Source organism: Larimichthys crocea, chromosome IX (genome assembly GCF_000972845.2).
Source record: "Larimichthys crocea isolate SSNF chromosome IX, L_crocea_2.0, whole genome shotgun sequence".
NCBI classification, from domain to species: Eukaryota; Metazoa; Chordata; class Actinopteri; family Sciaenidae; genus Larimichthys; species Larimichthys crocea.
The window spans coordinates 4,372,608-4,387,974 of record NC_040019.1 but is presented as its reverse complement, the minus strand read 5'-3'; the positions used below and the strand labels follow the sequence as shown (position 1 = coordinate 4,387,974).

At 39.6% G+C, this 15,367-nt stretch overlaps 3 protein-coding genes across 5 annotated transcripts; 1 reads left to right on the top strand and 2 right to left on the bottom strand.

The window, feature by feature from the left end:
• The first annotated feature begins 191 nt into the window (after positions 1–191).
• On the top strand, positions 192–3,738 carry nsa2 (NSA2 ribosome biogenesis homolog (S. cerevisiae)). Its single transcript, XM_010755873.3, has 6 exons — positions 192–349; positions 2,180–2,367; positions 2,465–2,615; positions 2,720–2,899; positions 3,020–3,212; positions 3,440–3,738. Exons 1-6 carry the CDS (start codon positions 347–349, stop codon positions 3,505–3,507), a joined length of 783 nt encoding a protein of 260 aa, XP_010754175.1. The 5' UTR covers positions 192–346; the 3' UTR covers positions 3,508–3,738.
• A 1,757-nt stretch (positions 3,739–5,495) lies between these two features.
• On the bottom strand, positions 5,496–14,407 carry LOC109140870 (torsin-1A). 2 transcript variants are annotated; one of them, XR_003462876.1, is made up of 6 exons: positions 14,183–14,407; positions 13,045–13,310; positions 12,776–12,951; positions 12,488–12,615; positions 12,089–12,409; positions 5,496–6,557 (listed from the first exon to the last, which is right to left on the bottom strand). XR_003462876.1 is itself a non-coding variant. In XM_019269140.2 (5 exons), the coding sequence occupies exons 1-5, from the start codon at positions 14,385–14,387 to the stop codon at positions 12,165–12,167; spliced, it is 1,020 nt and encodes a 339-aa protein (XP_019124685.2). In that variant the 5' UTR covers positions 14,388–14,407; the 3' UTR covers positions 11,786–12,164. The 2 variants fall into 2 exon arrangements, 1 of the variants encoding a protein (XP_019124685.2); XM_019269140.2 differs by lacking the exon at positions 5,496–6,557 and having other exon boundaries at positions 11,786–12,409.
• Positions 6,170–11,015, bottom strand: LOC104928183 (torsin-1A). Of its 2 annotated transcripts, none has more exons than XM_019269138.2 (5): positions 10,639–11,015; positions 7,551–7,816; positions 7,282–7,457; positions 6,957–7,084; positions 6,170–6,878 (listed from the first exon to the last, which is right to left on the bottom strand). In XM_019269138.2, exons 1-5 carry the CDS (start codon positions 10,841–10,843, stop codon positions 6,634–6,636), a joined length of 1,020 nt encoding a protein of 339 aa, XP_019124683.2. In that variant the 5' UTR covers positions 10,844–11,015; the 3' UTR covers positions 6,170–6,633. The 2 variants fall into 2 exon arrangements, with proteins under 2 accessions (XP_019124683.2, XP_019124684.2); XM_019269139.2 differs by lacking the exon at positions 10,639–11,015 and adding an exon at positions 8,774–9,110.
• Positions 14,408–15,367: the final 960 nt, after the last annotated feature.

Sequence of the window (15,367 nt, the reverse complement as noted above, 5' to 3'; positions counted from 1 at the left end):
TCCTTACAGAAACAAGCGCGTGCGGTCTACATGTCCGCGGCGCGCGACTAAACTAAATTTGGTCAATATTAACAAATATAATTAATTAATTAAAAATAAATATACGTACACAAAGTATAAACACAAAGTAAAATACATTTCTATGTTTAAAAAAAAACAAAATCTAATTAAATTGGCGGATAACCCGCTACGTCACGATGACGCACTTCCTCTAAGTAACGGCTCCGGGGGAAAACAACATCTAAGCGCCCGAGCCTGACGTGAAAAACACCGAATAACCCGCGTCCGAACCGACTGTCACCACCTGCGACGTGTTCACCGTGACGCCTGACTCCTTACACACAAAATGGTAAGAAGGCAGCCCCTCTTTTTATCGCGTTGTTCGGCTTTTATCGATGCGTTTTAACGGGTTAGCACATGTCGCTAACGTTAGCTGTGGTTGACATGTGGCTGCTCACGTTGAACTCCAGCTGGCAGAGACACAGATGAAATAAGAGGTTAAAAGTGTTTGTTTGGCCTGTTTGACATGTGTTACATTCATTTAAAGGCTTTAAGTATAACTTTACAGCTTAACTTTGACAATAATAGTTACTTTTTTATCCTATTTGTGTCTTTGAATGTTCCAAATGTACTTTATGTACTTTATTTTGAAAGGATAACCCCTTGAGATGTACCATCTCATTACCGAGGGGGTCCTTATTGCCAACAGAGATACAAAACAGGTCATCAATAGTACAGGATTAGATATGAACACAAAAACATGATACAATGTTTACAAAGACACAGACACCCATTCACACACATTCACACACCACAATGCTCCACCCATCCTAACTAGCCCCTCCCCCAAATCAATAATATACATGATAATTAGATTAGATTTAGATTAGATATACTTTATTCATCCCACCACGGGGAAATTTACTTGTTACAGCAGCAGAGGAAAGTGTAGCATACACTACAGAATTAGAAAAACAAAAACACAATAAACGGACAGAAATATCTATAACCTACAATAAACAGAAAAACAATCAACCAAGTACTGAGGATAAAAGTGGCATGATGTATAAAAAGAGTATTGTAATGTATTATTGCAAGAGTAGTGACCATAATATAAATAATATTACAAAAGTAAGTGACCATGATATGAATAATAACTGCAAGGTATGAATGAAATAAAACAGAAAAATAATAATACTCAAAGATTATGCTGGAATAACACGTCAGTTTTTGCTTTTAGCAGTGAAATTTAATAAAAAACTGGTCGCCAGGTCACAATCTAACAGCTGAATTGTTTTTGTGCCCGTTTCTAGCGTCTTTACAAAAAAATAAATAAGAAATTGACAGATTCAGGGCTGCGACTTGCAATAATTTTCTTTATTTATTGATCCAAACATGTATTGTTTATCAGAGCCCAAAGATACTCCTTCAGGTTACTTGTTTGTCCAACCAACAATTTAAAACTTATTATATTTCCAACAATATTAAACACAGTGCTGGAACCAGAAAATGTTTGAATTATTATAATAAAATAATAATAAGGTGCCTTTCTGTCCCCCAAGGACACCTTACAATAGACAGCAAATAACAATAACAAACAAAAGAACCATAAAAGTAAATCAAATTACAAGAATACAACATTAAAAACAGGCTATAATAGGACAATGCAATTGAATAAGATGGAAAAGGCTATTTCTAGATCCTATTTGTGTCTTTTTAATGTTCCAAATCAATAATATACGTGATGATACTCAAAGATTATGCTGGAATAACACGTTAGTTTTTGCTTTTAGCAGTGAAATTTAATAAAAATTGGTAACAGCTGAATTGTTTTTGTGCCTGTTTCCAGCGTCTCTTCCAAACAAATAAATAAGAGATTGACAGATTCAGGACTGCGACTTGCAATTATTTTCTTTATTTATTGATCCAAACATGTATTGTTTATCAATGACTCCTTCAGGTTACGACAGTTTTAATCAAATTCAAACGCATTATATTTCCAACAATATTAAACACAGAGCTGGAACCAGAAAATGTTTGAATTATGAACCAATTTAAATATAAGTTGTAGACTTGACATCTTGCTGTAACTAGAAGCTCTGCAACAAATGTGTGTTTTATTATATTTCCTAATCAAAATGAACTGAAAATTAATTTCTCGTTTGTTTTTCTTTCTCAGCCCCAGAACGAACACATTGAGTTGCACCGCAAGCGCCATGGCTACCGCCTGGACCACCACGAGAAGAAAAGGAAGAAGGAGAGCCGTGAGGCTCACGAGCGCTCCCACAAAGCCAGGAAGTTGATCGGTTTGAAGGCCAAACTGTACCACAAACAGAGGCATGCGGAGAAGATCCAGATGAAGAAGACGTGAGTATAGACGGATAGAAACTGAGCTTATCATTGTTATAATCGTGAAAAATACACTCGAGGAACAGCCAAACAATTCTGACTTTTACCTTTGCAGCATCAAAATGCACGAACAGAGGAAGACCAAGCAGAAGAACGACGATAAGACCCCAGAGGGAGCAGTGCCAGCCTACCTGTTGGACAGAGAGGGACAGTCCCGTGCTAAGGTCCTCTCCAACATGATCAAACAGAAGAGGAAAGAGAAGGCTGTAAGTATCTGCTGAAATCTGCTCATCGACAAGCCACAATAATTAAATAACATGATCATTCTAAATACAAATGTGTTGATTTTTTATTTATTTTTTTCCTGTAGGGCAAATGGGAGGTGCCTCTGCCAAAGGTGCGCGCCCAGGGAGAAACAGAAGTGCTTAAAGTCATCAAAACTGGAAAGAGACAAAAGAAAGCCTGGAAGAGAATGGTCACCAAAGTTTGCTTTGTCGGCGACGGCTTCACCCGTAAACCTCCCAAATACGAGCGTTTCATCAGACCCATGGTAAGAACGCAGTAAAGTTGAAATGTTTTTTGACTTTCTTCATTAATGTTAAAGCAGATTTATGGCTTTTTAAAAAGTGGCTAACTACTAAATGATCTTCCTCTCTTCGTTCCACTCCAGGGTTTACGTTTTAAGAAGGCTCACGTCACACATCCAGAGCTGAAGGCCACATTCTGCCTTCCCATCCTCGGAGTGAAGAAGAACCCCTCCTCACCCCTCTACACCTCTCTGGGAGTCATCACAAAAGGAACAGTCGTAGAAGTCAATGTCAGCGAGCTGGGCTTAGTTACACAAGGAGGAAAGGTTATCTGGGGTGAGTGTTCAGAAATCGCCCAGCTTCAGTTTTTGCTGGCTCTGCAGTGATGTGCCCGTCCTCTTTTTCTGGAAATAATTCAGAAACATCTGTGCAAACGATAAAGCTCAGTTCAGAGAGTTGAACAATGACTTGAGCACACAAAATGTTTCTGTAGAAACACAATCGATAATAATTAATTGTGGTGTGTAATGTTATAACTGAAATCTTTCTTTTTTTCTTTTCAGGTAAATATGCCCAGGTAACAAATAACCCAGAGAACGATGGCTGCATTAATGCAGTTCTGCTGGTATAAGACTCTTGACTTTTTTTATACGGACTGTGCCTGGTAACTCTAAATGTTCATGGATGGATACAAAGATGAGACAAGCAATGGGCTTCAAATGACGGCACCGTCAGGAAGATCACTGATGCTGCACTTGGCAACACAACTGTTTTTGTAACAGGAGGACGCTCAATGGAAAGAAACTGGGGTGATAACTGTGTGATAATATGATATAAATAAACTTGATATGACACCACATCATTTTTTTGAGTTTTGTATTTTCTTTGCTTATTCAAGTTAAACCATTGCATAATAACCAATAAATAACAAGCACAAACAATGATTTAATCCAACATTTGGCCACCATTTATACAATATACAGTTGTTTTTTTGGTCAGTATTTATTATTTTTTTTATTATTTCGGTCTAAACTTAGACTAGACATCTAATATACATCTATTGCTCAGTGGGTTGTCTTTGCCTCCCCACTGCTGAGCAAGTATGACCTATTTTCTGGTCATAACAGAGCTATGAAACGTTGAAAAATGTCCACCATATGATTTAGCCTGTTTCAAGCCTGCATCCAAATTAGTTTGTTTATCAGTATTACTGTAATAATCTTGTTTACTTCTGTTATTTTCATAGAAAGTTACAGCCCACAAAAGGAAGTGAAACAGCACTTGTCTTTACTAACAAGCTTCTTCCGCTTCCTTCCCCTGTCATTGTATTGCGCGCACTGCACCATGCCGTTTGAGAGAGAAAGGGGCAGGAAGCGGCTTTACAAAAGAATTATGGCGTCTAAAATAGATCCGGGGCAGCAGGAGGAATTTTGTTGAGCTACAGATTTCCACAGGTTATCAATGGAACAAAAGCAAAGAGGCCTCAGACAGTATTTGAAACATAGCTTCAAAGTAATTATAAGCCCATTGCACAAAAGAGAGTAGGATCCATCTAAACTAGAATTAATGCATTTTAATGTGAGAGCATTATAGCTACAGTAACTAGACAAAAGGGCAAGGCCCTGTTTGCATTATCTATTGGCATAGATCACATCAATCAGCTGGTCCACTCTGTATGCTGCACTTTGCACTCTACAGTTTTGCAATCTATTTAATTATTACATAACTTCTGTTTCAGTCACCAAGTTCACCAAGTTTTCAGCCGCCACTTTATGCTCACGCCCATACAATGCATTTAGTGAACAGAGGAGAGTCTGTAGGCATATTTCACAACCCACGAGCAGGTTCTATCATTTTTATCCCAGATATCATTACAGTCACTATAACTAGTTAACATTTTTATATATAGAAAGCCATACCAGGGGAAACAGCTACTGTAAGATGTAACCTGATGTCTCCTAAAGAGCAGTGACACCTACTGGGAGCCGCACTGTGAGATGTTCAGGGTCAGCTTTTTTCAAAAACTTTCTCATTAAGATGTAGTTTAGTCGCTTCTTTAAAGCGACATTATGTACGGACAGTAAAAGTTAGTATTGCCGTATCAGCCAGGACTGGGTGTGCAGAGCACTAGGACACTGTTGGCGTTTACACTGGTAGCACAGGAGCTTTGGACTGCTGGGAGAGGGACGTTTTCAGGCTCGGGACAGAGTTGGACTGGTGTCATGCAAGAACTGGAGCCAAGGGAGCGTGTAATGTAACCAGGCGCCTCTGCAGTCAATGAAAGAGGCAAAGAGACTGAAGAAGACAATGGAAGAAGCTCAGAAGTCACAGAATAAGGAGTTGACAGACTAGAGTAAATCTGGGACTGACTTTTAGTCGTTGGCAAGAGCTTTGTAAAATAAAAGACACCAAGCTTTTTGCTGTTGGATTAGTAAGATCAGCTCGCTGCTACGTCTTGTATTGCTGTCTTGCTCGATATCCGGCTCACGTAATCATAAATAAATCTGTGCAACTGTTCATAATTACAACAGCTATGTCTAAGTGAATTGTAGTTGCACGAGTCATTGTCTGCACTCTTTACCCTGATGTGACACATGCATCAGAAACAGTGACACAGAGAAAACTTCATATTTTATTTGTGATTTTTTTTTTTTCCCCCGCATCTGGTGTGTTTACAGCAGCGAAGCTCGCCAGTTTTTGCTTTCAATCCACACCAACAATGTTATTTCACAGTCGGGTAAAAACTCCTTCACCTACAGGAAATAGAGCAACTATACAGAAAGTCTTTCAGTTGTTGAGAAACTAACAGGACATGTACTTCCCCAACAGTGATATGTACGACTTAACATTTCCACAAATTAAAAAAAGGAACATTTTGGCTGTTTTATACAATATCTCGATTGTTGAACAGTCTGCATTTCTTAAAAAAAAAAAAAAAGTGTTTCCTGAGTTCACACAGAGTTTAAATGCAGCTACAGAGTCAAGTCATGGTGTTCATCATAACTGTAAGGCAAAATTACATTTGGAAATATTGGATGCCTCTATAAGAATTACAGTGTATATTACTCGTATATAACAGAATCCATTTGTATGTATCATATTGTTAAAATAAGATATTAAAAGTGCATGACTGCACTGTATAAAAAACATCCTGCTACTGTCTGTATCTGTCGTCATTTCTGTATTTGTGAAATTACTACCCCATCTCACCCAGCAAGGCAAACTTTGACTGCTCATGAACTCATAATATACAGTGGACATGTGTGTGAAATAACTCAATACATCTTTAAAAAAAAAAAAAAAGGGAAATCAAAAAGAATTAAGACCGGGGTACACAAAAATAATAATAATTTTAAAAAGCACAACAGTGACATGCCATAGTAGCACAGACACCCTGTAAGTCATTAAGAAGCTCTCGGGTAAACAGAGCCGGCCGAGACTCTCACTGTGGTGTGACATGAAAGCGGAGATCAAACTCCTTAAATCAGTCCGACAGGATAGCATTTCCGTTTTATTTTTTTTAATTCGACTGGCGCTGCGCTCTTTCATCAGCCTCTTTCGTTCAGTGTAAGTTGAGATGCAACACTGGAGAAGGCCCGTCGAAATCCTGCTCGTGCCCGCTTCAGACAGAGAAATCTCTGCAGAGACCTTGTCAGAGTTCAGTCAGCTCGACTTCCTCTCCTTAGTCATTTGGCTGAGAGTGTTTTTCTTTTCTTTTGAAAAAAAAAGTGCACATAGTGATCTTATGCAGTGTCCATCACATGTAGTAGTCTAATTTGCTGCCTATCGTCTTGCAGCCTTTGACGGCGAACACTCTCTCAGATTTGGGCGAATAGACTAAATCTCTGGCCACCTGTTCCGCCACACTCTTTTTTGGCTCAAGGTCTTTGGCCTCCATCTCAGCCAAGACACACTGGACGACGTGCCGGTACTCCAGAGGCAGAAAGGGAACGAAGAAGTCCACCAGGTTCTTGTCAATCAAGCTTGTATGCCAGAAGCCACCTACAGGGAGAGATGATAATGGTAAGGACTCCAATGTACACAGCAACGTAAAGAAGTATTCATTTCATGGACACTCACTTTTCTTGTTGTTGAACACTGATAGAGAGAGCGCCGTTTCCAGGTCTTTGAGCTCGATCTCTTCTCGATCCCGTCCTGCTCTCCAGAAATTTAAAGCCGTCTCTATGATGCTCTCCCCTCCAGCGTTGCTAGGAGAAAGATCATAAACAAAAAATAATATTTAAAATTGGCCTTTGACTGTCGTTACCAAAAATCTGCCAGCTCATGCTTCATTTGCTCTGGTTGATGCGTCTGCCGGCCCCCTATGTTCAAAGAGAACTCCACCAGCCTTGCGTGGTCCAGATCTGAAAACATAAACGTCGACTGGTCAGACTTAGCTTTTTACCTGAGAAAGATGAAGATGGCTTTCTGATAAGAAACTCCATCCAGCTTTTCGTAATAGTCCAGGAACGGCTTTATGCTGTCAATCAGTCCAGGGTGCATCTTGTCCATCTCATCGAAGATGAACATGGAGTGCGCACAGTTGGTGACATTGCCTTTAATCCAGTGCTGTAACTGAGACTGAAGGGAAATAACAGCATATTAATATAAAAGGCAGAACAGAACAAAGTCAACGTGCTCCAGTTTAAAGGAACTACTTATCTGTCATCGTACCTTGTAGGTCTCTATTTGATTTGAATGTGGAAAATGAAGTTCAGCAGTGAAGACGTGAACAAAGCTGCTGTCCATTCCCTCCTTGTAAATGTTTTCAGCGATCAGCTGACTGACAAAGTTCTTCCCCGTGCCGGTCCATCCGTGCAGAGAGAGCACCAGGGGCTTCTTTGGGTTTTTGTTGGCCACGAATCCACTCACGGCTTTCAAGACGATGCGTGACGCGATGTGCTGTCCAAAAAGTTTGGTTTCCAGATCATGCTGGAGACCTAGAGAGGACACAACAGAACATCAACGGTCACAAACACTGCACTGAAACATCTGAAACTGTTCAGCTGAGGCGGTGAGCAACCAAAATCTCACCTTACCTCATGCAATTATTTAGTCTTTAATGGTTAACAACTTCAACAACTTTCAACATTGCCTGTTAAAAGGAAGTTTTTTCTCACCATTGTCGGAGTCTCTGTTAATAATATTATGGAGTGTCGTGTCATGAGGTCATTTTTGTTATGATTTGGCGCTATATAAATAAAATCGAAGTGAAATCAAAAATTCAGTCGAGCTTCATTTATAAGTGTAAAGTGCTCGGTAATAGCTGAACTATTAACGTATGGATACTGTATGTTTAATGTATGTTTGCATGCTTGAATTTCCTTCGGGATCAATAAAGTATCTATCTATCTATCTATCTATCTATCTATCTATCTATCCATCTGTGCATCCATCCATCCATCCATCTATCTGATAATAAGACAGTACAAACATGAACTGCAAAACTAGTGGCAACCAATGCACAGAAAACATAAATGTCCACATTTAAATGTTGAAAGTGATAAAAATAGAGGAGTAAAACATGATAAAAAAGATAAAAATGCAGTAAAACATTTGAATCAATTGGCAGGTTTGGCTGCAGTATTTAAAGAGGGCTTTAGGTTCAATCATTAATCATTATCTGCAGGCCTGATTATGTTTTCCGAGGTCGGAGCAGGAGGAGGAGGTGACTTTCGTTTCATACTAAGCGGCACAAGCTCAATAAAGAAAACACAGTATGTGTTTGTTGTTTAAAGGAGGATTATTAATGTATCAGTCTCACAGTTTGACGGTTATGTCGGCTCATGTGACTTTAACTGTCGTCATGCCAACACGTTAATGTAAAGAATGAGTTAGCGTTAGGGACGTTTCTCTCTTTTAAAAACAACAACAAAACATTTCCAACACACGCTCACCTGTCGCATTGTGCACTATCCATTTAGAGTCACAACTTTCCTGAAAATAATTCCAGATTTTCCGCCCCAGTGTCGCACCAGCACCTATGACCAGTGTCGCTGTGAGCGGGTCAAACGCGTCAACCAGCGCAGCGGCTGTCGAGCAAACGTATAGTAACACATACAAGTGTGCGGCTTTCATCGTCGAAACCTCTTCAACCTCTTCAAATCCGACATTAATCGTATTTATGTGCTAAAAAACATAAACAAAACAAAAACAACCATAACACGGTGCAACGGTTAAAACGGCGCCGCTCCAAACAGCAGGCCGACTAGCTTCTGTTACAACGAGGCACTTCCTGAAACGTAATCAGCACGCGACACACACAATACAAAAAATAAACAAATTAATTTAATTAAAAATATTAAAATATTACAGTTGACCGTATACACGTTTATACAATTTAATCAATTAATTAATACTCCTCTTTATGTTAAATCAACCGCTGAAATTGGCTATCTAGATCTAAACCTGGTGGCTAAAGTGTTAGCTCCTCTTATGACCAGTGTTGTTGTGACCATAGACATATATACATAGACATATATACACAGACATATATACACAGACATATATATACACAGACATATATACATAGACGCCGCATTGAGCGGGTTGGTCGCTGGTCGTGATACGTCAACGGGTCCGCCATATTGGATGTGGCAGATCTGCCGGTAAACTCATACAAGGAAATGGGCTGAACTTCATAAAGCGCCTTTCTACAAAGTTCTTTAAGTTAATGCCTCTTATACACCCATTCACACACACACTAATATATCTGGGAAACAAACAGGCACCAAAAACAACGTATGCAACTTTTAATGTGATGATTATAAATGTTTACTCCTTATGTAAGCACCAAACCAACTTATGTATTTTTCTAATGCTGAGTGTTTACAGCTACTAATGTGTGTAACACTGTTACTGTGATGATAAATATTGAAATATTATTATTCAGAAACCCTCATGTCACATCTACATTTCAGGATCTGGTTATTATGGACACAGATTAAATGTTAAATATAAATATTTCAATATTTATCATCACAGTAACAGTGTTACACATATTAGTAGCTGTAAACACTCAGCATTAGAAAAATACATACGTTGGTTTGATGCTTACATAAGGAGTAAACATTTATAATCATCACTTTAAAAGTTACATACGTTGTTTTTGGTGCCTGTTTGTTTCCCAGATATATTAGTGTGTGTGTGTGAATGGGTGTATAAGAGGCATTAACTTGAAGAACTTTGTAGAAAGGCGCTTTATGAAGTTCAGTCCATTTCCTTGCATTAGTTTACCGGCAGATCTGCCCGATCCAATATGGCGGCGACGCCGACGTACGATTCAGCGCTCAATGCGGCGTCTATGTATATATGTCTATGGTTGTGACCACATCAAACGCGTTAACCAGCGCACCGGCTGTCGTGAAAACGTATAGTAACACATAGAAGTGTGCGGCTTTCATCGTCGAAACCTCTTAAACCTCTTCAAATCGGACATTAATCGTATTTGTGTGCTAAAAAACAAAAACAACCATAACACGGTGTAACGGTTAAAACGGCGCCGCCCCAAAAAGCAGGCCGACTAGCTTCAGTTACAACGAGGCACTTCCTGAAACGTAATGACCACGTGACAAACAAACACACACAACAGCAGAAATGTTTGGCAAAAGTTTGAAAATGGTGCAAAAAAATAAATTTAAATATTACAGTTGAACATATACACGTTTACGCTAATTAATTAATTGATATATACAGTTCTCCTAACGTTAAACTAGCCACTAGCTCAAACCTGGTGGCTAAAGTGTGCTAGCTCCCGTCTCACCTGTCCTGTTCAAGGAAATCCACTCGGGTCGACAGCACTCGTGGAAATAGTAGAGGATGTTCTGGTAGCTGGCTAAAAACCCAGTCAGAGCCGCTGCCATGCCGACAGCTATGCTGGTGCTGATGGGCTCGATGGCCTCCGTCGTGCCGGAGCAGACGAGCAGCAGCCACAGCAGCAGCAGGACGTGTCGCTTCTTCGGCTTCATTTTCAATATGTCACCGCTTCATCAAACTTAACGGAATAAAAATGAAATAAATAATTAAAAAAACGTGCCTGTGAGAGATTTGGGTTTGTTTGCCGAAGCGGACTGAGTCAATACGAGGAGGGGAGGGGGAGTCAGAGGGGAGAGGAGGCGCTGTGTCTGTTGTCATGCGCGTCTTAGGCGTCATGACGTCACAGTCCAAAGGTGACGTTCACCTGAGGTCACCACTTCAAAATCAGCATTATTACTTATTTGGAATACAAAGAAAAGAAACTATGTATTATTGTCAACCTTTATATTTTATTAGGGAAATTTCACATCCATAAATGTAAATTTCAAGATTCACCACCATCATTTAAGCTGTTTTTGATTGAAGTTGATTAATATGTTAAGTCTCCTAAGTTAATTACAATAGAAAATGTCTATCTATAATGAATATTCATGCAGATATATATCATATTTCAACCAGTAATTTGTCACAACAGTTATAACTAGAACTTTATTTATATGTAAGATTACAAAGTCTGTCACATCTAAGTTTTATTTTTGCTTTTTTGTTTTTATGCTTTTTCCTTTTGATTCTTATTATCACGTTGAACTCCAGCTGGCAGAGGTGCGGATGAAATAAGAGGTTAAAAGTGTTTATTTGGCCTGTTTGCCATGTGTTACATTCATTTAAAGGCTTTAAGTATTTATTTACTTGATTTGGCACTGCGGTTTACAGTGTATACCGTGGGTATCGTGCAACTCTAGATGTGACACATGCATCAGAAACAGTGACACCGAGAAAACTTCATATTTTATTTGTGATTTACAGAATCCATTTGTATGTATCATATTGTTAAAATAAGATATTAAAAGTGCATGACTGCACTGTATAAAAAACATCCTGCTACTGCCTGTATCTGTCCTCATTTCTGTATTTGTGAAATTTTGCTGCTCTGTTGGACCCCATCTCACCCAGCAAGACAAACTTTGACTGCTCATGAACTCATAATATACAGAAATCAAAAAGAATTAAGGCCGGGGTACATAAAAATAATAATAGTTTTAAAAAGCACAACAGTGACATGCCATTGTAGCACAGACACCCTGTAAGTCATTAAGAAGCTCTCGGGTAAACAGAGCCAGCCGAGACTCTCACTGTGGTGTGACATGAAAGCGGAGATCAAACTCCTTAAATCAGTCAGACAGGATAGCATTTCCAGTCTTATTTTTTTTAATTCAACTGGCGCTGCACTTCCTCTCTTTAGTCATTTGGCTGAGAGTGTTTTTCTTTTCTTTTGAAAAAAAAAGTGCACATAGTGATCTTATGCAGTGTCCATCATATGTAGTAGTCTAATTTGCTGCCTATCGTCTTGCAGCCTTTGACGGCGAACGCTCTCTCAGATTTGGGCGAATAGACTAAATCTCTGGCCACCTGTTCCGCCACGCTCTTTTTTGGCTTAAGGTTTTTGGCCTTCATCTCAGCCAAGACACACTGGACGACGTGCCGGTACTCCAGAGGCAGAAAGGGAACGAAGAAGTCCACCAGGTGCTTGTCAATCAAGCTTGTATGCCAGAAGCCACCTACAGGGAGAGATGATAATGGTAAGGACTCCAATGTACACAGCTACGTAAAGAAGTATTCATTTCATTGACACTCACTTTTCTTGTTGTTGAACACTGACAGAGAGAGCGCCGTTTCCAGGTCTTTGAGCTCGATCTCTTCTCGATCCCGTCCTGCTCTCCAGAAATTTAAAGCCGTCTCTATGATGCTCTCCCCTCCAGCGTTGCTAGGAGGGAGATCATAAACAAAAAATAATATTCAAAATTTGCCTTTGACTGTCGTTACCAAAAGTCTGCCGGCCCCCTATGTTCAAAGAGAACTCCACCAGCCTTGCCTGGTCCAGATCTGAAAACATAAACGTCGACTGGTCAGACTTAGGTTTTTACCTGAGAAAGATGAAGATGGCTTTCTGATAAGAAACTCCATCCAGCTTTTCGTAATAGTCCAGGAACGGCTTTATGCTGTCAATCAGCCCAGGGTGCATCTTGTCCATCTCATCGAAGATGAACATGGAGCGCGCACAGTTGGTGACACTGCCTTTAATCCAGCGCTTTAACTGAGACTGAAGGGAAATAACAGCATATTAATATAAAAGGCAGAACAGAACAAAGTCAATGTGCTCCAGTCTAAAGGAACTACTTATCTGTCATTGTACCTTATAGGTCTCTATTTGATTTGAATTTGGAAAATGATGTTGAGCAGTGAAAAAGTGAACAAAGCTGCTGTCCATTCCCTTCTTGTAAATGTTTTCAGCGATCAGCTGACTGACAAAGTTCTTCCCCGTGCCGGTCCATCCGTGCAGAGAGAGCACCAGGGGCTTCTTTGGGTTTTTGTTGGCCATGAATCCACTCACGGCTTTCAAGACGATGCGTGACGCGATGTGCTGTCCAAAAAGTTTGGTTTTCAGATCATGCTGGAGACCTAGAGAGGACACAACAGAACATCAACGGTCACAGACACTGCACTGAAACATCTGAAACTGTTCAGCTGAGGCGGTGAGCAACCAAAATCTCACCTTACCTCATGCAGCAATTAAGTCTTTAACAGCTAACAACTTCCTTTGAACATACGTTTAATGTATGTTTGCATGCTTGAATTTCCTTTCGGGATCAATAAAGTATCTATCCATCCATCCATCCATCCATCCATCTATCTGATAATAAGACGGTACAAACATGAATTACAAAACTATTGGCAACCTATGCACAGAAAACATAAATGTCCACATTTAAATGTTGAAAGTGATAAAAATAGAGGACTAAAACATGTAAACAGATAAAAAGGCAGTAAAACATTTGAATCAATGGGCAGGTTTGGCTGCAGTATTTAAAGAGGGCTTTAGGTTCAATCATTAATCATTATCTGCAGGCCTGATTATGTTTTCCGAGGTCGGAGGAGCAGGTGACTTTCGTTTCATACTAAGTGGCACAAGCTCAATAAACACGTCTCACAGTTTGACGGTTATGTCGGCTCATGTGACTTTAACTGTCGTCATGCCAACACGTTAATGTAAAGAATGAGTTAGCGTTAGGGACGTTTCTCTCTTTTAAAAACAACAACAAAACATTTCCAACACACGCTCACCTGTCGCATTGTGCACTATCCATTTGGAGTCACAACTTTCCCACGTGACACACAAACACAACAGCAGAAATGTTTGACAAGTTTGAAAATGATGCAAAAAAAATAATTAAATATTACAGTTGAACATATGCACGTTTACGCTAATTAATTAATTGATATATACAGTTCTCCTAACGTCAAACCTGGTGGCTAAAGTGTGCTAGTCTCACCTGTCCTGTTCAAGGAAATCCACTCGGGTCGACAGCACTCGTGGAAATAGTTGAGGATGTTCTGGTAGCTGGCTAAAAACCCAGTCAGAGCCACTGCCATGCCGACAGCTATGCTGGTGCTGATGGGCTCGATGGCCTCCGTCGTGCCGGAACAGACGAGCAGCAGCCACAGCAGCAGCAGGACGTGTCGCTTCTTCGGCTTCATTTTCAATATGTCACCGCTTCATCAAACTTATATCAGGGTCAGTAACACCTGGCCCTAATTCTGACACTGAAATGTGTGTGTCACACCTGCCAGCAGAGGGCAGCTTCACACAGCAAATATGGGTATTTAAGTAGGCTTAATAAATAAATTTGACTTTGACTAAATGGCACATTTATGTATTAATCTTTCTTGAGAATCTTAATCCTCAATAATACAGTTTGCATATGTAATATGTAGCAGCATGTGTATGTTATAGCTTGTAACATCAAGCCATAGTTCAGTTCAGTTCAGTTCAGAGCTTTATTGTCCCTCCAGGGGAAATTTGATTTGCAGTGACAATGCAACTTACACAACAAACAATAAATAGACAAACAGTGACATAGAACAATGACGCAGAGTAAAGCAACCAAAGCTTGATTTAAACAATCCTAAATGAAGTTAAAGATAAAAAGATAAACAAGTGCCACAAGAACAGTGCAATTTAAGAGTTGTGCAAATTAATTGCATTGATTGCACGTGGAACAAAGGAGAATTTATACCTATTTGTTCGTGCCCTAGGTAGCATGTATCTCCGTCCAGACAGCAGAGAAATAAATTCCTGCAACATTGGGTGGTCAGGGCTAGACAGGATGGACCGAGCCTTCTGTAGGACTCGTCTGTCAAAGATCTCTGAGAGACAATTATCTTGTTGGCATCTCTCACAATTTTGAACAGACAATTTTTGTTTTTAACCCGACAGGTTTCCATAAAATGAGATCAAGCAGAAAGTTAAAACTGACTCAATAAAAGATCTATAAAGCAAAACCATTAAGGTCTTATCAACATTAAAAGATTTTCGTCTGCGCAGAAAGTATAATCTCTGTAGGCCCTTTTTACAGATTGCTGAAGTATTTAGGTCATGTGTCAAGTTTTTATCAATTATTGTCCCCAAATATTTATAAGAGTCTACCATCTCCACTGCTGTACCCTTGATAATGGTT